The sequence below is a fragment of the Macaca nemestrina genome, chromosome 11, assembly GCF_043159975.1.
Source record: "Macaca nemestrina isolate mMacNem1 chromosome 11, mMacNem.hap1, whole genome shotgun sequence".
In the NCBI taxonomy this organism is placed as follows: Eukaryota; Metazoa; Chordata; class Mammalia; order Primates; family Cercopithecidae; genus Macaca; species Macaca nemestrina.
Window position 1 is genome coordinate 103,451,950 of NC_092135.1, and position 23,593 is coordinate 103,475,542.

Genomic DNA, 23,593 nt, shown 5'->3' on the forward strand with positions numbered 1-23,593 from the left:
AAATACTAAAAATGGGGAGATCAGAAGCATTAAATCCAAAGCCAAATACAGGTTGCAGATGCTCTGGGCAATGGTTGCCAATCCAGCCGTCATCCAAGTGATGCTGCTGGTGTTTCCTGCACCTTCCACAGCCGTTCAGAAACACAGGCTGCCAGTTTTTATGCATTGTGGCAGATTATGAGACACCTCTGTCATCTGGATAAACACGTAGCTGGGCAGAAGTGAAGTTTTCAATATCAGTTCTTTATGTGGTATAATCCAAAATGTATCTCATTTTTAAAAAGAGCTCCAGAGATGAAGAAACACTCTCTGGTAAATTTACTTGATTGAGAGTCACCCACATTTCTTTTAAAGGTATGCTCACCAGAGACCCCATCTGGAATGTTCCAGTCAGAGGCTCAGACCTCTGGTTGATTTAATTATGTGCTTCCTAGGATTGTGCATTTAATTACATATACAGAACAATTCCTAGCACCAGTTTCTTTTGTTATTCTGTGAGAACACTGGCGGCCATTTTGAACTGTAGAAGAGTATTCTGCATCTGCAGAAATTACTCATCTGTGGTATTGAAGAAAGGAAAAATTAACCATTGGTACAGGAAAGGGAGGAAGAATAAAATATACTTACATAGCAGAATAGTAGTTTCACAGTCTAGTAGACAAGCAAATAGGAGGCTGATGCTGTGGACAGACTATAAATCAATTTCTGATTTCTTTGGTCAAACTGTAAATCATCACTATGTGCTAAGCTACTATGCATTTCCAGGTGACAGTATACAATACTTTTGTGATTGTGTGTTATTTGTAATAGCTCTTTCTGAATTACAGGTGATTAGAAAACCCTATTAGAAATCAAGTTGTTGTTGTTTAATTCTGGATGTATTTGCTTTAGTGATACTACGCTGCTGGAGAATGGAATTGTATCTACTTTTATAATACTATATTAAAATCCCATAGGAAATCTATTTCTATGAAAAAAAAAAATGTTGTCTTTTGTTCAGGATCCTCTGGATAAAGGGGAATTGTTGTTGGTCACAATGGCCCTGAAATGACTGTCCCATCACACTAGGTCAGCGCCTTCCAGATAAGGCACTATGGGTCCTGGAGGGTGCCTACAATATTCATGATGTGGTTCAATGAATGGATAACAACTTTACTTAAAATAATGAATTACTCCTCATTTTGCAATTGGTAACTCTGTCTTACTCATAGATCCCAAATTTCTAAACTAAGGAAAGAGGGGGCAGTTCTAAACTTTTAAGAAATGAATGGAGATCCTTGCAGGCAACATTAGTTTGACAAATTTCACAGAGCGTAGTCTTATGTAGAATTTCATTTGAGACATTCAGGATATGCATTTTTTTTTCTAAGTTTATTGGTAGTTGAGAATCAGTTCCATTTTATGGCCTACTTTTAAGGTACTTACAGAATAAAAAGAGATATTAGTTAACTTTAAATCTGACATCAAAATATTAAAATCTGATCCCTTGCCTTACAAACTAAGTTAGGGCTCATATTTTCCAATTACCTCTTTCTTCAAAAGAACTCTTCTATGAAAGAGTACATACAGATGGAGGTATTATTATTTTATTTTTATTATTTTTTGAAATGGGGTTTCACTCTTGTCACCCAGGCTGGAGTGCAATGATACTATCTTGGTTCACTGCAACCTCCGCCTCCCAGGTTCAAGCTCTTTCTTCTGCCTCAGCCTCCCAAGTAGCTGGGATTACGGCACATGCCACTATGCCCAGCTAATTTTTGTATTTTTAGTAGAAACAGGGTTTCACCATGTTGGCCAGGCTGGTCTCGAACTCCTGACCTCAGGTGATCCCCCTGCCTCGGCCTCCCAAAGTGCTGGGATTATAGGCGTGAGCCACCGTGCCTGACCTATTATTTAAAATTCTCTTAATGGTGGGATGCAATCTAATGTCAAAGATGTGTAGCGTCAGAACTTTAGAGAGCAAAGCAACAACTTCACACATATATTTATTTGATACTTTAGATTAAGGAGGCCATAATTTATGAAACTCTGGAATGAAAGGTCTAAGTATGAGATAGACATCATGTTTTTTATAGAAGACATCTTGCAGATTAATCATCTTTAATGATGGCTTTGGGTTTAAATTTCATTCTAGGAATAAATTTGAGTTCTGTTGAATTGAGACATCTCAGAAATTAGCCCCCAACAATTTCCCTTATTCAAAATTGCTTTTACATTTATGGAAAACAAAACAAACTTTTTAAAAACCAAAGTTGAGAGCTTTCACCTTTTAATAACAGTTTCAAACTTAATATAGTTTATTAAGAATTAATATAATAACTCTTTTTTTTATTGTTTAAGCCTCTCTTACAAGGTCTACCATGCATTAATTATTTTTCTTCTTTTGTATTTATACAATAAATGCTTGACAAAAAAAAAGCTACATAATTTAAGATTTTTATGGCACAATGGAAAAGTTTCTTACCCCCAGGGGAAAAACAATTCTGAGATGTTCTCATTGTCTTTTCAGGCAAAATTTTATATATTAGAAAGAAGAAGAAGAATATGAAAAAAAAGCTCTAGTTATACTTTTTGTGACGTGCAGCAGGTTTGGAATATATAGAACATGAAAGAATATTACATGAGCTATAGAGGGTTAATGCTGTGTGTTCTTAATTTTAAATTTCAGATAAATATGATTTCAGCTTTGATCCTACATGGACTAATTCTTTTGTCACTCAACTAATTAATTCAGTATGCTAAAGAAAAGATGCTAATTTGGGCATCAAAGAAGTGATAATTTTTTTTTGTTTAATCAGAGTTATAAAGATAAGTTTTACTCCCATTAGACTGGGTCTGGAGCTCAATCATTTTATTCTTGTTTAGTGCAGATGAATTCCATAGAAAATATGCCCTGTTTCTCTTAACATCTGAAGATAAGATGGAAGAGTAGGATTCAGGATTCCCGTTAAAATGGTCCTTTGCAAGGCAGTTGTAAAAAAAAAAAAAAAATTCATTTCTTCATATTGTCCATTTGTTCTTCATGCGCATAACAAGGCAGACACCATGATCTGTTTGTTCTGATCATGGAATATATACAAATTGCCTGTGTGTCACTTTATGCTGTGGAATGTAAGTTGTATTTGATGTTTTATTTAGAGACTACAGATGAGGCCTTCAGCTCCCACAGAATTTTTAGTTAGCCCTTGTTGGATTTATTTTCTTTGACATTAGTCAGTTTTTTCCTTTCTGGGCAATTTGCTGAGATGACCCCATTTGCCTGTGAATGGTAACTTCAGAGCTGTTTCCTGTGGGGACCATTTCCTTCTGCAGGATGAATCTGTGGCCAGTGTGGAGCAACCCCCGGCCAACTGGGCCTGGGAAGGGCAAATCAAACGGGCAACCTCCCACAGTTGATAGAAAGTTTAGCAGTGAAGTATGGTTTGGTCTCGAAACACTCTTTCCTTTCCTAGTTTTTGGGTTTCCGGGGCAAAGGAGGTAGAGAAAAGGGAAGGAAAGAGGAAGAAAGGGATGTTGTGGGTGCACAAATGCAAAGGCAGTATCTGGCTGTTGACTGAAGTCTGAATTCCAGTCAAGTGATGTATTTGAGTCAGTGTTGGGGCTTTATGCACAGGCCATCAGTTGTGTCTATTTATTCAACCAGCCTTCAGAACAGCCCGAAGATCCACTTAAAAATAGTAATCATAAAATGAAGAAGACATACATTCTACTGCTTTGAAATAAGTAAACATTTAACAAAAAGAAAAGCTTTTTTAACTATTAAGAAAACATAAGAAATGCAAAAAGATCTGTTTCTATAATGCTCCTGTTAAATGTCTTTCCCAGAAATCGTAAGCATTTCATCTGAGTCACTAAGGCTCTTGACTACCATGTTTTGAAGCCAGTGAAAGTGTATGAAAGCAATTAATCAAAGTTCACTGCGCTCCTGAAGAGTATTTCTTCTTCTGGAAGGCAGAGGGGTAGAATAACCTAAAACTCAGTGACAGTTAATAAGCTTTTTAGAGTCCCTGTGTGGATCTGAAAATCATACCTTATTAGAATCTTTATCTTTCTTGCCCACTCATTCATGCTTATTTTTATTTAAATTTAATTTCTGGCCTTTTTTTCATAAGTTTCCCCCTTTTTCCACCCTAACAGAGTGCTGCTTTAATAATCTCAGAGCACAGTTTTTATTTGCTACAAAAAGCTCAGCAAAAGCAATATCCAGTGTCTAACAAATCTCTTAAATATTCTTACAAAATGTCCATTCAGAGACTCTCTGTTTTGTTTGTTTGGTTTTTAAAATATTAGTTTTTGGTAATATGTGTTTTACTTTACTTTCTGGACCCTCTAGAATTATTTTTAACGTATCTGGTATTTCTAAATCCATTGCATTTCCTAGCCCCTCAGTGTGGGGAAAGCAAATTAGCTCAAGGATTCCCAGCAGCTGAATTTAGCTAGAGAGCTGCTTAAGGCTCTCCCCGGCAGATGTTTTATCCACTTAGAAGTCGTAGAATGTTATAGGACCTCCCTGCTTTTTAATCCTAAAACAAACAACATATTTGAGATCTGAAGATTCCCTGATTCAGAATGAAAAACTGCCATGACCACCAATTTCAGAGCCACATTCTAGGAATGAGTGACAACCCAGAGAAAAGTAGCTGCTAAAGCTTGGCTGGATAAAAAGGTTGGCCTTAAGGCGGGTAGCAGATACAGATATCAGTGGGATTAAACAGGTTTGTTGTTTTCATATAGCTTGTCATCATCTTGGAAACATATAAACATACTCAGGATAAATGTCTAAACAACATATCAAAATTTAAAACTTTAATTAGAAAACTTAATTTCAGGGTTTCAACTGCCTGACCCAGTTAGGATTAATTAGGAAGATTTTTAATATTGAGTTTGTCTTTCATTATTAAAGCATCAGCTCACTCAGTCTCTACTTATGTACACATCCTACAAGGCAAATCCCTATCTACTTTTGCATGTCACGGAATGGATTTAAAAAACACAGCCCTACTGTTGTGAAAAGCATCCTGGGTTTTGTAGCACTTTGCCTCCCTCCTTAAAAGCTACAGGCTTAGCCAAGGCAGTGTGGGGGACCAGAAATAGAATTAGAATATCTTTCTTTCTTAATCAAGATTGATTTGCAACAAACACAAATCTGTTTATTATTCTATCAATAATATTAACATGAAAGTGAGTAATGCCCTTAGGGACCCTCAAAAGGGGGTTGGGATGGGAACTCTAATTGGTCAATTTTCACTGAATTTTTATCAGACCCATTAACTCTCAAGTACAATGGAATCATGTGAGATAAACAAGAAAAGACCTTTGTGACACAGATTTTAGAAGCAGAAGCTGCAGTGCACAAAACCATATGAGATTACAATACATGGAAGTTAATTTCATCAGCATATGCATATGCTAATTCAGAACCCAATTTAGAATATATCCGACAACAGAAACCTTTTATAGGGTGGATTTCAGAATCAACTATGGAAATAATAGTAAAGGGCCTATGAACTTCTCTGCCCTTATATTTTGCTTGAGCTATTTCAAACTGTGTAATTTATAAAATGGTAAGGAGCTATCATGCCTAGTTTGTAAGACAGCTAGTTACAGAGTGGACAAACCATTATCCAAGTCCAGATAATACTATGACTGTGAAGTTTGTAGGTTTTCACATGTGACATTGTTCCATAGATGTCAGACTTTAATATTAGCAATGACTAGATGTTGTAGTTTTTTCCAAATGCATCATTGACACCCAAAGATGTTTCCTGATTGGAGAAGGAGCTATACAGACTTTGTTTCAAACTTTTCAGCTCTCTTTGGATTCATAGCTAAGCAGCTATTTGGAACAAGAGTGAATGAACTTTTTCCTTGCCTGACTTTTTAGTTCTCACAGGGCACTGCTCAGGATCACTTTTGTATAGTGTGTGCACTAAGAGGATGTAGAAGGGTCGGTGGTAATACCTGCATAAACTGCACAGTGAGATGTGAGAGGAAAGTTGTAGATAGAATGTTGCCTCTTTAAGAAGTGAATTAAATGAGAGAGTAGACAGGAAAAATGCCAGAGGTCAAGCTTTACATATTGTAAATTTGAATCATTCATCAGTGTATGCATGGGAGTCTAGGAGGAATTTGAATGTCATCATTACTTAGAAAAGCCAAGGAAAGAAACAGAAGAAAATATTTGCTGAGAAACTAGAAGAAAACTATTAAGAATAATATTAAAATCTTTATTATATAGAAAACAATAGGATTCTAGGGACTTAGTTTAATCGAGGGGTTAGATATTTACCTGATGATTCATGTTGTTAATGGTTCAATTCCGTGTGCATAGGCTATTGTGATGTGTAGTGGCTGCTCCGTAACGAATAAATGGATGAATGAATGAATGAATGAACCATTATCAAATTCCACTTTTCCAGATGGCTGTTCACAACCTCCCTACCTAGACAATATAACAACATTAGGGAGGTCTGCATGGGGTGTTTTTCTATAACCCTCCCTGAGGTTCGTGTCTACCTTGTGTAATTCAATCTTTGATTTCTTAAATTCTAAGAGATCTCATTTTATGGATAGAAACCATTTTTCTTATACATGCTGCATCACATTAACTGACACATTAATTGCCCTGGAATTCCTTTACTTCCCCTTTACCAGCACCATAAACAAGCTAGTTTCCTCTCCCAGGCTGCTGCTGCCCTTTCTGAGTCTCCTTCCATCTAAGACTAGTATCTCCAGAGATGCTATCTCTATCCTCCTTCCTTATCAAGAACTTTCATCTCCTATGCCAATGTTCATAGCAGCCTTATTCACAATAGCCAAAAGGTGGAGACAACCCCAAATGTCCATCAGTGGATGAGTGGATAAACAAAATGGGGTTATGTACATGCAATGAAGTACTATTCAGCCTTAAAAGGGAATGAAATTCTGACACATGCAACAGAGATGAGTCCTGAAGACCTTCTACTAGGTGAAATAAGCCAGAGACAAATGAATAAATTTTCTGTGATTCCACTTATATGAATTTCACATAGAATAGTCAAATTTATAGAGATGTAAAGTCAAATAGCGGTTACCAGGCGCTGGAGGAAGAAGTGGGCAGTTACTGTAGAGTGGGTACACAGTTTCCATTTGAGATCATGAAAAATTCTGGACATGAATAGTGTGATGGTTTCTCAGTGTGAGTGTGCTTAATGCCACTGAAGTGTACACTGAAAAATGGCTAAAATGGCAAATTTTATGTTATGTATATTTTACCTTAATAAAGAGGGAAAAGAACTTTCTTCTTCTCTGTCCTCCATCTCCGAATTCTCAGTCTCTTTTCCTGTCAGCAACTGAAATGTTCTGTGGTATAACCCAAATTGAAAACCTCCTTCTTCAGCAGCACTCAACTGCACCTGCAGCTACCTCCCTCCCAGCCAACCATCACCCAGTCTGTAATGCTTGTACAGACACTTACATTTACCCACTATTCACTCTTCAGATCATGCCTACATGACTTCTGCTCACACTACTCCGCTGACCCTTGCCAAGGCTATGAATGACTTTATGTTGCCAAATTTAATGAACGCTTTTCAGTCCTCACCTCGTTGGGCGTCTCAGCAGCATTCCCATCTGTTGACCTTGTCTGTCTTCTTGCAGCACTCTTTAAACTCTTTTGCAACCAACCACATTCTCTTGATTTTCATTCAGATCTCTTGCTGTTCTTTCTCTGTCTCTGTTGTCCACCTGCCTCTCCCCACACTCCCACTCCTGTCTCTGACCTTTAAGTGTAACAGTGTCTCAGGACTTAGGCCTGAGCTCATCTACTGGAATTTCCCAAAGATATATTACAATAATAATCATGTTTAAAATTGAATTTTTTGATAACTCTTCATTGACTCACCATTTCCAAATCACTATCTTCTCTTCTCAATGGCCATTTCTCTAGTCCAAGTCACTGTCATCTTTCACTCACTCCTGCAGGAGTCCCCCGAGTCAGTTAAATCACTGGTTTTAGTTATGTTACTGCTTTTACTTTCTGCTTTTTATTTCAGCACCAGGATGGTCTTTTTAAAATATTCATCACGTTATATGATGAATACAAGTGTTCAACACTTGGTTCCTCTGCCATTTCTCCTCCACTAAATCTATCTCCTAGTTTCCCCACCTAGCTTCTCTGTGCCTTGAATGACTAAGAAATTACCTCCCATCACTCTTAGATTAAACCACAAGCTTCTCTCACACCTGTGCCCATTGGCTTTTCCATCTGCATCCTGACGGAGTTTCCTCTCATCTCCCAGGCTCTGGCTTTCTTTTACTGCTTTGAATACACCAAGCCTTCCCCACACATGTCCTTTGCATGTGCTGTTTCCTTCACCCTCAAGACTTTTCTCCCACTCTTTGCTTGTCTGGAACTTCTCACTCTTATATTCTCAGCTTAAATCTGTTTTTTCACTGAGGCATTTCCCAATCAGTCACTTCCCTATTATTGCCTCTTCTGACATCCTTTACAGCACTTATCACAACTAACAATTACAGATTTATACTTGTTTGGTAACTGTCTCCTCTGTTAGAATGTAAATTTCATGAGGATATTGTGTGGTTTTGTATGCCAACATAATATTAACCTATATCAGTTGCTTATAATTTCTGACAGCTAGTAGATACCTAATAAATATTTTTTGAAAGAAAGAAAGAGAGAGAGTAAGGAAAGAAGAAAGATTTTCCATGAATCTGTTTCATATGACCTCTATAGAAATGAACAGAGAAATGGACAGGTGTTTTAAGCAAACTTGTAATTCATGAACTTCTAAATTTACATAAAGGATATGTTGAAAGGTGATTTTTCCACTTTACAAAAAAGATCCATCATAAGATTCTTTAAACAGGCTTCCCAGGTACGTGTAAAATAAGATTTTATTGATTAAAACCATATGTTTGCACAGAATTTTTTAGGAAAATATCTTTTATATAAAGTAAGGTTGACCTCTAAGCAATTTCCTTAAGGCACCTAGCCCAGAATTGCCAACTCTCAAATTTCTAAGGTAACAGATAATGGGAGGCCTGGAATGCAGTGCATATTTGAAACTCTAGAATATAAAGTAGTAATTTTAGCCATTCAGGGTTCGTGACTTTTCTCACAAAAATAGCTAATGGAAGATAAACCTCCTCAATTCCTCTTTCTATATCTCAGTAAAAGTAAGAGTGGCTGTGAAATGATCCCCACAAAGGCTGCTACAGAAAGGAAAACAAAGGCTTGGAAAGTCACCAAATCGAATCTTTCCCCCTCACTCTCTCCTCCCCTCCTTTACTGCCACTACTGATAATTAAGTTGTCTTATTGAAAAATGAAAAAGAATTCAGTGTGTTAATAAATAAAATGCAATTAACTTCTCTGGGTCTCAATTTCCTCATCTTAACAATGTGGGAGTTGTTTTTTTTTTTTTAAGATTATTGTTTTATAATGCTGTTCTCGAGCCTACCCAAACTTTACAAAATAAGGTAATTTGTAATCATTTTCTCAGGCTAATAAAATAAATCTCACAGCTATTTCTGTCCTTCTTATTGGAAACTTTAATCAAGGATCATGAACTTTAAATCAAAGCATTTATAATATTTGTAGAATTGCTTGATTTGACTGTTATTGGCAGTTCTTGCTAAGAAGAAAATACTTTGCAGAATTTACTTACAACTAACACTTTTTTTTTTCTTACCAAACATATTCCACTGTGAGGGAAGCATAATGAACTACTGCTGAACTGTAGTACAAGTGAAATATTTCAGCTACCAGAAACAAAAATAATTTATTGGGTGTGGTAATAAAGATCAAGATAGCCTAGGAAATGGTTAGTTTTACCCTCCCAAAACAAGATTGCTTTTACCTCAGAAATCCGAAAACCTGCAAATATAGCAGAAATAATATGGGACATTGAAAAAAAAAAAAAGCCTAATACCTGTAAAGCTTTTGGCAAAATTTTTTGCCTTCATCAACCTCCTGAAGTGTTATTTCTACCCTGACTCACCACCATATTGAATATTTTGCCCAAACATTACTATATTTAATGACATTTTAAGCAAAAGTTATTTATCTCAAGTGATGTATTGAGCTATTAACTTCTCACATAAACGTACTTAGAGTAATCATGTTGACCCCTAAGACTCTTCTACATGGGTCTGGAATGCTAAAGAGTGTATTCATGAAAACATTATTTAGCTATCTCCTGCTCTGTAGGTTAAAGAGAGGTTTTGAATGTATCGAGCAAATCTGAATTATATTTGAAAGTTAACGTTCTGGCCGGGCGCAGTGGCTCATACCTGTAATCCCAACACTTCGGGAGGCCAAGGCGGGCCGATCACCTGAGGTCAGGAGTTCAAGACTAGCCTGGCCAACATGGTGAAACCCCGTCTCTATTAAAAATACAAAAAAAAATTAGCCAGGCATGGTGGTGGGCACCTGTAATCTCAGCTACTTGGGAGGCTGAGGCAGGAGAATCGCTTGAACCCAAGAGGAGGAGGTTGCAGTGCAGTGAGCCGAGATTGCACCACTGCACTCCAGCCTCAGTAACAAGAGTGAAACAAAGTCCTGACAAAAAAGAAAGAAAGTAAGTTAATGTTCTTATATTTTTGTCTGTATTTTTTCTCTTTTCCCTACATCTATAAATGATACATGGATATTTCTTCAGTGAAAACAAAAGGAATAAATTCAGAAAGGGAAACAGGAAAGAGAGAAAAGGACAAAAAACCAGACTGGGGGATGATAGCATTAAAGCTGACAGTTGGTTCACCAGAGTCCCAAGACTAGACTGGCTACAACCAAAAAACCATAGTAGGAGTAGAGAGAGATGGAGAGATGGCAATGGAGGGAGAAAGTTCAGGAAAGAATACTTGCTGATTGAAATTGTAAGTTGAGAAATGTGAAGACTGGAAGAGGCTTCTAGGGAAGGCAGGACGATAGCACAATTATTAATATGAGCAATGCCACCTTCCAGGTGTGATACTCAGAGCTCCCACTTGACTAACACGCTCTGCTATGAGTCAAATCACAGTCTAGGAAGCTACAAATAGATGCCCATTGCTATGGGATTCTGAAGAAGACAGAAACATGCGCTTGTTTTGTGATTCTTCTATTATTCTGGTTGCTTGAAGTATAGGACTTTCTTCAAAATTTATATGTCAGATCCTCAAGTGAGGAGACTCTGATTCTCTGTGTGTGTGCTGGGGCAGGGTTGGGGGTATTAGGCCAGCCCAAGCATGTATAATTTGAAAAAAATCTAAGAATCGCTGGGCACAGTGGCTCATGCCTATCATCCCAGCACTTTGGGAGGCCAAGGCGGGCGGATCACCTGAGGTCAGGAGTTCAAGACCAGCCTGGCCAACATGGTGAAACCCCGTCTCTACTAAAAATACAAAAAATTAGTTGGGCATGGTGGTGCATGCCTGTAATCCCAGCTACTCGGGAGACTGAGGCAGGAGAATCGCTTGAACCCGGGAGGCGGAGGTTGCAGTGAGCTGAGATCACGCCATTGCACTCCAGCCTGGGTGACAAGAGTGAAACTCCATCTCAAAAGAACAAAAACAAACAAAAATCTAGGAATTGCCCCAAGTTTCTTTTTTTTGGGGGGGGGTGGTTTGTTTGTTTGTTTTGTTTTGTTTTTTGAGACAGAGTATCACTATGTCACCCAGGCTGGGCTGCAGTGGCACCATCTCGGCTCACTGCAACCTCTGCCTCCGGGGTTCAAGTGATTATCCTGCCTCAGCCTTCCGAGTAACTGGGACTACAGGCATGCACCACCACACCCGGCTAATTTTTATGTTTTCAGTAGAGACAGGGTTTCACTGTGTTGGCCAGGCCGGTCTTGAACTCCTGACCTCAGGTGATCCACCTACCTTGTCCTCCCAAAGTGCTGGAATTACAGGCATGAGCCACCGCGCCTGGCCTCCCCAGGTTATTTAGATAGATAGACAGATAGATAGGATTGGAACTATGCACATACACACTTATACACAAACATACACATGCAGTTAAAATTGCTGCTACTTAATAAAAAGCAAATAATAAATGGGATTAACATAGATTTAAGAAGAATATTTACCTTAACTAAAGATCATGCATAACTGAGTGACTTTTTCTCCTGGTTATTAATAGAGCACCAGGTCATTTTCTTTTTCATGTTTGTTGGTAACAAGAGCATAAGAGATTACATCTGGAGAAAATGTCTACTGGGAAAAATGCCTGTTATATAAGAATATGTCCTAGAAATAATTCAATTGTGTGTTTTTTGTTTTTTGAGACGGAGTCTTGCTCTGCCACCAGGCTGGAGTGCAGTGGTGTGATCTTGGCTCACTGCAACCTCTGCCACCTCCCAGGTTCAAACGATTCTCCAGCCTCAGCCTCCCAAGTAGCTGGGATTACATGCGTGTGCCACCACGCCCAGCTAATTTTCATATTTTTAGTAGAGATGGGGTTTCACCATCAGCCAGGATGGTTTCTATCTCTTGACCTCGTGATCTGCCCGCCTTGGCCTCCCAAAGTGCTGGGATTACAGGTGTGAGCCACTGTGCCCAGCCGTGTCTTTTTTATTTCAAATGTGCAGTTTTCATTTTCCTAAAAGTACTAAAACTATATGGTGTTTTTGTAAAGCATCATAATTGCCACTGTGCCCATTTAACTATATACATCCCAGGCACTCAGGAATGCTCAGAACATACTAACCCAAAGAAACCTCCCTTTGTGCAGAATTGTGTTATATTTTCATTGTGTTCCAGAGCTGACTCAGGAAGCTGGGGCTGCATTAGAGAGTGATTGTGCATGAAGGAAAGCATACGGGCGGAGATCGAGTTCTAATCTCAGCCCTTCCCTGCCTCTTTTGGGAGATCTTGGTCAAGGTTCAACACCTCTCAGAGCTTTTGGTTCTTCACTGGTAAAATGAGAGCATTGAGCGAGGTGTTCAGTAAGGCCTCTCATGGCACTGTCGTATAATTCCAGGAGTTTACCTTTAAGTGCCAATGACACTGGAGCTCAGGAAGCCTGCTTAGGAGATTGATCAGTTTTTATTTATATATTAATGATAATTCTTTAGTTTCTCACTCTCTATTGCATTAATAGGTCATCATAATTAGTCTTGAATATTTGTCTATCTAAATAATAAGGAAAATTTTCAAATTATGTGTGCTTAGGCTGCCCCTTCTCCCTTACGTTTTGTTGACACATACAAAGGGAATCAGAATCTCATCACAGGAGGACCTGACATACACATTTTAAAGAAAGTCCTGGCCAGGTACAGTAGCTTACACCTATAATCACAGCATTTTGGGAGGCCGAGGTGGGCATATCACTTAGGGCCAGAAGTTCGAGACCAGTCTCACCAACATGGTGAAACCCCGTCTCTACTAAAAATACAAAAATCAGCTGGGCGTGGTGGTGTGCACCTGTAATCCCAGCTACTCAGGAGGCTGAGGCACGAGAATCGCTTGAACCCCGGGTGGCGGAGATTTCAGTGAACCAAGATCATGCCACTGCACCCCAGTCTGGGTGACAGGGCGAGACTCTCTCTCAAAAAAAGAAAGAAAGAAAGAAAGTCCTACCTCTAAGCAACCTGAATCATAGAAGAATCACAAAACAAGCTGATGTTTCTGTCTTTCTCAGACTTCCGTAAAAGCACATGATATTGTGCATGATGCATGATAAATATGAGTGAAAAGAAGGAAGGAAAGAAGGAAAGAAAGAAGACAGAAAAGGGGGAATTTCATAATGGCATTATTTTTCTGCTTTCATTCTCTTATTTTAGTTCCATATTATGCAAAATGATCTTGACTTCCTTCGAATAAAGAAATATGACTTAATGAGCTCATCCCATAAATATCTTAGCTTTACCGCAAACACAATGTGATTATTGTTAACAACCTTCTCCTTCGTGTTTCACTAGATTTGGAAAGAAGAAAGAGGATAAGGGTGGAAAGGCTGAGCAGAAAGGTGCTCTGAAGCATGGTGGCCTGAGAGAAGAAGAGCTGGAGAAAATGAAAGAAGAGCGTGAAAGGTGAGCAGAAGTGCCGAGACCTTCGTTTCTTTGACTCTATGGTCTGGGTTTAATTTAGATATTGCAACAGTCAACTGAGAAAATTTCATTTTAAGAAGTATAAGGGTTGACCGATCTGAAAGGAAAGGTGTGTGATACAAAAAGAACCTCCCTTTCTGGACATTTTTATTCTATTTTGAGAAGAAATTTGCTTCATGGTTTTACTATATCAGTGCCTATAATTCCATAACACACTACCACCTGTTTTGACCATAAAAATGCATATTTTCTCTATGTCTTTTTTTTTCCCCAAAGAAAGGTCATTTGGATATTGATATTTATAACTATCCAGTTCCCATAGTCTGTTCCTAATGTTGGTCAAGCTGTTGTATACCTTCTTAATTTTATTCTGCAGAATCCGTTTGGGTCCTGTAATTTGAGGAGCGCATGTCCTTCATTCTTTAAATGGACACTGTCTTTTATTAGGCTATCAGTAAGCTGAAGAGTATGTTGCCCATCTGTTAAAGGGCCGGCTTCATTTGCTGGAATAATGCCGGTTTGCAAGAGCTGGATTCTCCTGCTTGAGGAGCTTAATGTTCCGTTTGGACAAGAGGTCCTTCACATATCTTTGATGTTAACTCTGGCACTTATTGCAAGTGGATGTGTAAATGTCTGAGTTTCAAACATGTAATTGAATATTCGTATTTCTCCTGAAAATTATTTGCCTTCACAACTAAATGCAGCTTAGAGAAAAACTGAGATTATGACAAAACCAGCATATAACTTTAAGTGTTTGATTCTGACTTCATCATGTATGTACTCAGATTTCTACAACTTTTCACTTGCTTATTAGTTACATTAGTTCTAATAGTTTCTAAAGAGGCCGTTCTTGTATTGATTTTATTACTTTAGTATGTGTACTAAGAAAATCATATCTATTCATTGCGTTTTCTAGCACAGAGCAGTCCAAGAGTATCAACTGTTAACCTTTGACCCCTATTTTGTTGTCTGTTCCCGTTGAGAAGGCTGACTTTTTCAATAGCAAGGAAAAAAAGCTATTTAGTCCTTTCTCATTTTTGAGAGGTTGATAAGCTGAGTTCTAAGGTCACTGGAGCAGTTAAAAGGAAATCAAGTGTTTTACATTGTTGTTGACTATTCACCTGACAGAGCTATCCTGAAGACATGAAAGATATTCTCCATCATAACCTAAGATTCAGCAATCCTGTAATGTAAAATGTAATCCAGGCTGAGATTTTAATGCATATATTGGCAAAGGCATCTATGTGGGAGTCTACATCATAGATCTTTGCTGCTCCCTCGACTTCTCTTACTGAGGTTACATCCCATGCCTCATCTTCAGGAAACTGAGCTGTTTGCTAGAATGCAGACGTCACATTTTTTGTAGCTCATACTTGCTTGGGACAGGGGAAAAAGAACTCTTAGTAGCTGGGGAACTGTGTGCCAGCTAGAAAATTGATAACCCATAAAATAAGGGGTTGTCTTTAAGCAAGAGTTCATTTCCTTTCTGGTTTTGCCTTTAGTAGGCAGGTGCCTGAGGGAGTCTTGTTCTTAAAAGCTGTACTGTAAATTCACTTCAGCTGGCTGTATAGGCTTCGGATCCAATTTTCTTAAAATATGTCTGGTCAAAATAGTGAAAGAACTATACTATTAGCCTCCACTTAGGCCACTTCCCACACGTGAACACATAAAACACATCTGATAGGGGTTTCCTAGAGACAACATTGTCTCAATCATGTGGTAGAGGAAGAAGTTAAGGAGTTGATTTTATGGTTGGGTGCTATAGAATTAATGACCAAGGGCATTTCAACAGCTCAGGGGCTGAGAGCCGTGGATGGTGGAGGTGGAGGCTGAACATCTGGCATTGCTCCCAACCCTGGAGTCCTGATCCTTAGCTCTCCATCATCTATGGGAAACCAATTCACAGCTCTTAAAGAACTCAGCGAGTGTATCACTCTTCATGATATGGCAATGAGAAAAAATAGAATAAAGTAAGAAATAGTGATAAAAGCTATTATACTTTTCTCCTAATATGTTTGAAATTTGTTTCTTTGATGTGATTCAAGTCATTCTATTGCTTACTTGTCTCATCCTGTCATAAGTTTCATAATAGATTTAGCATATCTCTTAGATTAGCATATCTCATTTTCAAAATATTTAATGCACCTAAATAAAATATATACCATACAGTACTGGAGCCAGCTTGCACCAGCTTATAGGAACCAACTGTTAAACTTTCAAGAATTTTGTAAGCTGGCTGATAAGCCATTGGCAGTTTGACATTGGCTATGGTGAGTATATTTATAGCACAATTTTTTTGAAGAGCTAGTTTACCAGCACACGGCTACAGGTGTGTGACAGCTATCTTTAGTGCATATCCAGGAGGCAGTTATCCAAAGAAGAGGCAGGAAACAAAACTCAAATTCAACCACATGATTTCTTATAGCTGAGTTTCTCAAAATGTGGTCCAGGGACCAACTGCATCATAATGAATCATTAGAAGACCTTGTTAAAAATGATGATTCCTGAGCACCATCCCAGACTTGCAGAATCAGAACCTTGGGAGTTGGAGCCCAGGAATCTGTGTTCCATACACAAGCCCAAGGTGATTTGTCAGCAGTCTAAAGTCTGAGAACCACTGACTTGGAGGAACAGAATTTGGCTATAACATACAACTATTCTTATTTAGTGAAAAATGATACACAGGATTTTTTTCTCAGAAGGACTGAGTGGCCCAGTCTACAAATATTTTCCTCGTTCCTCATGTGCCTTCTCTGAAATGTCTTTTCTTACTGGCACAATCTTTTGTAAACAAACTAGAAACCTTAGCTCACTCAACTAAGGGAGTATGGATCACTTGCCCCCAGCACTCCTCATGCATATAAAACTTACAAAAGCAATATCAGTTCATTAAGAAAGTTTTGGAAACATAAAAAGGATAAAGACTATTAAAACCATACATAACTCTACCATAATCCCATAACCACTACTAATATTTTATAATCCTTTTTCTATGCGTATACAGTTGGCTCTGTATCCGTGGGTTCCACATCTGTGGATTCAACCAACCGCAGATTGAAAATATTTAGAAAAGAAATTTCACAAAGTTCCCAAAAGCAAAATTTAAATTTGCTGTGCCAAGTACTACATTGAATCTATGCAAAAGAAGTGATGTGCAGGCACTGTAATAGGTATTATAAGTAATCTGGAGATGATTAGTGTATGAGAGGATATAGATAGGTTATATGCAATTATTACTCTATTTTATTTTATATCAGGGAGTTGATCATTCACAGATTTTGATATCCACAGGGTGTCCTAGAACTAATCCCCCATGGATACCAAGGGACAACTCTACGTTCTTTGAACACTTGATATCCAAAACCTACATCTATAACATTTTGCTTTTTTCATAGCATCATATGTTGAACATTTTTCCCATGTCATTAATGTTTTTAAAATATGTCATGTTGATCACTGCCTAATAGTCTATGAGATCAATATACAATAAATTATTTACCTTCCATTATCAAACATTTATTCTGTTTCCATTTTTATCTTTTTTTAATTTCCTTTTTAAAAAAATAGAGACAAGGTCTCTCACTACATTGTACAGGCTGGTCTCGAATTCCTGAGCTTAAGTGATCCTCCTGCCTCAGCCTCCCAAGTGCTGGGATTATAGGCAGGAGCCACCATGACCAGACTGTTTCAATTTTTCATTGTTTCAAATAATACTTGGATGAATATCCAGGTACAAATGTCTTTATAAGTTACCTCCTAAATTATATAATTCCTATTGAAGTTTTAATTTCCTTGTAATTGTTTTACCCTAGGATTAATCAAACCTCAATTCTAAATTTTAGGGTTTTATATTATCTCTCCCCATTCATCTAATTGTTTTTTGCTGATTTTCATATCTCATTTTAAGTTATCTACATTTCTAATTCCTGATCCGGAACCATTTTGCTGCTATATATGAATAGTTTATTTATAGCTACATGTATGGAAAACGTCCAAAAAGCCATAAAAGATGAGTTGGGTTACTAGATTAGATTAGAGGAAGGCAGAGTCTAGAACAGTGGTTCTCAATGGGAGGGGGCAGTTTTACTACAAGGGCATTTGGCTATGTCTGGAGATATTTTTGATTGTCATAACTTGGGAAGAGGGGTGAGCAGTTACTGCCTTTTACTAGGTAGAGGCTAGCAATGTAGCTAAAAATCTTATAACGCACAGGCAGCCACCCTCCCCAAAAAACATGAATCATCCAACTCAAAATGTCAATAGTACAGAGTTTGAGAAATGCTTTTATAGTCTCCAGCCTTCACAAAGAGCAAGGTACTCTCCTAGACATCAGAATTGCATTGTGTCATATTTCCTGTGGATAATGCAGAGGAATCTGGATCAGATGATATAACCCTAGAAGGATTATTAGCTATTTGAGAATGGTACCCAAACATTACTTATGAATATCCCATCAATCTAAGCTTGCAAGAATAATTTTTCGTTAAAATTTATTTTTAACCTTGGCCTGCTGAGCATCAGCGTTAGTGATGGTGACCTGTTGATCAGATTGTGGATGCCACAAAACTTCAGTGGTTGACAATATGTCCAATGACAGAATCAGCAGGAACAATGGATTGAATTAAACAAAAAGAAAGTTAATGGAAATAAATGTAAAGACTTGCATTTAGGTCCGAAAATGAACTACACATACACAGGATGTGGAAGGTTTGATTTAATACCAAATATATGAAAAATTTGCCTGATGGTTTTAGTTGAGCATAAGTTTAGCATGAGTCAACATGTGGATATGCCTGCCAAAAACTTAATGTGGTCCTAAGCTACATTACTGGAAGTTCATGTACAAAATAAAGGAAGCAACAATAATTCTAATTTTACACTGCTCAGATCACACCTGGAATATCCTATGCCTCTCTCTCACGCAGAGAATGTGGGTACTAAATCCAAGTCTTATTAAAAATGTTGAAAGACCTGAGAATACACAGCTTACAGAGTCAAGACTTTGTGAATTTCTCATGCTTGGAGACCTGTCACATAGAAGAGAGATTAGGTCTGTTTCGTAGCACCCATTTTATTCCGTTCTACTTTATCAGTTTATTTGCTTATTCATCCATTCATTTATTTACTTTATTGACAAATTATTTACTTAATATTTATTTTCTTATTTATGTATTTGTCTCTTGAAGATACTAATGGAGCATTATTTTAAGAGAGGTAGTTTTCAGCTTAGTGGAAGGGAAAAGTCCTTAAAATTAGGGTGCAGTATGAAGCAGTCAGTTTGTTGACACTGGAACTGTTGAATAAGGAGCTAATGAAATGATTACATTTAGAAAGCATTAGTTCGTCATGTAAATATTGGACTAAATCAGAGTTTTATAAGTTTCAGTCACTGATCTATTTCCTTTATTGTCTTAATTATATTTATACATAATCAAATAAAAATATTATAAAAATACATAGTTATGTAAGTTAGCTTATCTAAGTACATTAAGCCACATAGCACCTAAAATCTTCTTGTGTGTTTTTGTTTTGTTTGTTTTTTTTTAAAGACAGAATCTCGCTCTGTCACCAGGCTGGAGTGCAGTGGCGTGATCTCAGCTCACTGTAACCTCCACCTCCCGGGTTCAAGCAGTTCTTCTGCCTCAGCCTCCCAAGTAGCTGGGACTATAGGCACGTGCCACCACGCCCAGTTAATTTTTATATTTTTAGTAGAGATGGGGTTTCATCTCTACTAAAGATGGCCAGGATGGTCTCGATCTCTTGAAATTGTGATCCGCTCACCTTGGCCTCCCAAAATGCTGGGATGACAGGCATGAGCCACTGCACCTGGCCTTCTAGGGTATCTTAGATGCTACTTTGTCCTTAGATGATCTCTAAGGTTCTTTCCAGATATTCCAGTATGAGAAATATCTAAATATCTTAAGTGTGGAAGCATTTACTTTTACTTTTCTAGAGCAATAATTATTGAACTTGCCATGGCAGTGGTTTATGGTAGTGCATACACCATTGTTACCTGAGTGTATAAACCCAAGTTTCATTCTCAAGATTGTGTGGTAGGATTTTCTTAATCTCATATAAGAGATTTCTGAGCTTATGATGTGTCCCCTCCTGTTAAAAGTCAAACGGTCTGTTGCAATGAAGCCCTGCATTAAATAAACTCATCATTTTGTTCATGCTTCAGTAAGATTAGCCATAATAAAAGATTAGCTCCACAGGCCCATATTCATTGCTAGAAATATGAACCCAGTGTTATATTCAAAGATGATTTCTTCCAGCATTTTTCAAAGTAAATTAAATTAGCATTTTTCACACATTCAGATTATGTAAATTAGCATCCTGAGCTGCAAGCAAGAGATTGTCTTAATATGTCAGTAAGTATATATTGTTGTTGTTTAATTCTAAGACCTAAGTTTGTAACCTTTTACAAAGTATGAAATTAATCAGAATCTTGGCCCTGTAAAATACCAAACTAAATACTTGTATTCCTAATACCGTCTCAAAAATCCAGTGGAGATTGGTTAAAAGAAAAATATGTCCGCCTCCTCATCATTGATTTAGTATTACTATCCTGGGAAAAATATCTCCACTGACACCAAAGACTTTCTTCCATTGAAGTCCCATATTACTGACCCTGAAGTAAAACTTCAGTAAATAAAGTTTTCTCCTAAAAATTGAAAAAAAAAAAAATTTAATAACATGAGTTATATACTCCAAAATCTCTCATTACTCTTATACCATATCAGAGTTTATTTTGCAGGAAGCTCATTTGTTCTATTAATTAAACATTGCTTTCATAGATCTTACTAGAATCTTAGCAGAATACAGGAGGAGATGGGAGAAAAAAAAGAGCCAACCTCTTCAGCTTCAGGATTGAAAAGTATGAAAACATATGGCTCTTGTTTTCAACAACTAGCCTGAACGGAATGTCTAAGTGAGAGTGAAGCTAAGATTTAGGAAAGTTAATCGGTTTCAGTGTCTGAATTCAAGGTTCTTAGTTTTCTTTCCTTTTGGGAAGCCTTCCAAGAACTGCAGAGACTTCTCCCTTGCCTTATCAGCTGAGCTGCTTGTGGCCTGTTCCCTTTAGTTTAAATCAATACATGTGTTTTTGATATTTGGCAAACCAAGATTTAATTATGCAGCTGCAAGTTCCCCACATAAACGAAATGCATCTTAGAGATATAAAAACATTCAGAAACCATTTATAGTTTGAGAATTCAAGTGGGTGAAAATCTATTCCCAACCTCTCAGCATTTTATTTAATTATGGAGGATTTTTATGTTACTGGAAATTGAAATGAAAACCAGAATAAGGCTAGAGTTTATCCAACATTTGTTCATATTGAAAAATGAAGATGCTTATTAGAGTTGAAGAAGGAAAAGGAAAGTATTACATTCTGGAATTAATATTTTGGTTGTAATCTACACACATATAACGCTCCTAAATATATACAGCAACAAGTGAATTGATAGGATTTTGTCATTATTGTACACTCAAAAAAGGATGTATTAAAGAAACCAGAAGGTTGATTTCTTTAATTTGCCAAGCGATTCTCAATAATTAATTATTTACTGAACTTAATAACTTTGGCAGTATTTGAACTGTTGAAAACACCCATGTTTTGGCATGATTACATGCACATGATTAATTCAGCATGGTTTTACTCGTCACTGAATATCCCTATCTTTTGCAGTAGAATTTTCTAGGTCCTGTGGTTTGGGTAAAATGTTGGAATGATTCCCAGTTTTAATAGTCCCAATTTATTATTACTACTGAACCCTGATCAGATCATGGACTGGATTAGATCCCAGTTTTTCAAAATGCCCCAATTTATGGCTCCCTTAGAATGCTAATAAAAATGTGTATTTGAATAAGGCTTTGGTTGGCTAAAAAAGATCCAGTTAATTACTTTTAGATCCTTATTGTATCATCACTGCATGGAAGTTATGAAAAATCTTACTAGGTGGTGTTCCTCAGGACAAGGTCATGTTCTCATTTTATGCTGATAGAAAGAAGCTATCAGATTTCTGTTTTTCATAGTACTAACCAACTCAGTGAATGAAAAGAGATCTTTCTGTATCCCAGTGATTATATTGATGCTCGTGTAAAGGTAAGAATATCCATCTTTCCTAGAATGAGAATTAAAAATAGAGAGAAAGAACATAAACACAATGGCATAGTAGCCATACATCCCCACTACTCTTTATTCAGGGGCCATTTTTCAAACTTTGCCTCTGATTTAGAGAAGTTAGGGATTTAGACACAGCTGGGGGTGAAGGTAGCTTTAATATCTATACATTTATTTGATCTCTGTAACACCTATCTTCTCAGAAATGCTTGCGGTCACCAACAAAACTTGGCACATTACTGTATTTCTATAGACCAGAGATGGAAACACCTACATCCTAATGCCATGCCAGCATTTTTTATGAGCCAAAATCCTTTTATGGGACTTGAATCAATGTTAGAAGTGCTGTATTAGCAACTGCTTGTCAGCCGAGCTGGATTAATACATAAAATGAATCACTTGACTGGCATGCTTTCCAACAGTCATTTAAGCAAACTTCTATAAAGTACACCAGCTCTTTACAAATTGTTTTAAATAATTTTAAATATTTTTAAAGAATTCAAGTACCCTGGAGTGACGTATTACTTTATTGTATGTAGTTGTAGGGCTGTTGGAATATATTCTGAAAATAAATTATACTGAATTACCTAGAATGATTCCACAGAAATGTTTAGAGTATCTGACCTGATAAAAATGTGGAAAGAAATTTTAAATTTCGCTGATCCAGGATATTTGGTTGCAATATAAGCGTATTAAATAAAGAAATAAATACTTAATATAATCCACAATTTTTTTGTAATTCACTAGATTTTAAGCCAATCAGAGATACCAGAGCTGTATCTCAGAGATACAGGTTGAATATACCTTATCCAAAATGCTTGGAACCAGAAGTGTTTCGGACTTCGATTTTTTTTTTTTTGGCATATTTGCATTATGTTTACCAGTTGAGCATTCTGAATCTGAATCAGAAATGTTCCAATGAGCATTTCCTTTGAGCGTCATGTCAGTCCTCAAAAAGTTTCAGATTTTGGATTTTCACATTTGGGATGCTCAACCTATACAGATAAATTTGCTTTAATGAGGATTAAATACAGCAGTGGCAGAATTTGAGAAGAGCATTTTCTGTGAAAGCTTTGGGGGACTGTAAGTAGGTAGAAGGCCGTTTGGTGACTAGAATTTAGAAATAAGAGCTTCTGTTTTATTATTTGTTTTCATAGCATTGGATAAGCCACTTTTGAGGATGTATTCTTATAGTTTCTCTTTTTAGTACCATGAAATAAAATGGTAATCATAATACTTAAAGGCCCCTGTTTTCTGTATTTCATTTGGATAAAATGCTTTTTAACTTCTAAGTTATTTAGAAGAAAAAACTTTGCATAAATAAAAGTTTAGTGAATCCAGAATATTTTCTGTAGGCCAGTTTGGGGCTGGATAATATACTAGTAATCTTAATTTGCTGAAAGTGCCCTGAAAACTGTGGATATATCAAACTTCTG

General features: G+C 37.2%; 1 protein-coding gene across 5 annotated transcripts in view; it reads left to right on the forward strand.

Moving 5' to 3' along the window:
• The window catches only part of LOC105468044 (par-3 family cell polarity regulator beta), a 1,086,746-nt gene that overhangs the window by 849,421 nt on the left and 213,732 nt on the right, over positions 1–23,593 (forward strand). For all 5 annotated transcript variants that reach the window (XM_071073272.1, XM_071073273.1, XM_011717972.3 and 2 more), the window contains one exon: positions 13,904–14,014. In XM_071073272.1, the coding sequence (XP_070929373.1) occupies positions 13,904–14,014 (111 nt within the window). The remainder of the gene's footprint in view (positions 1–13,903; positions 14,015–23,593) is intronic.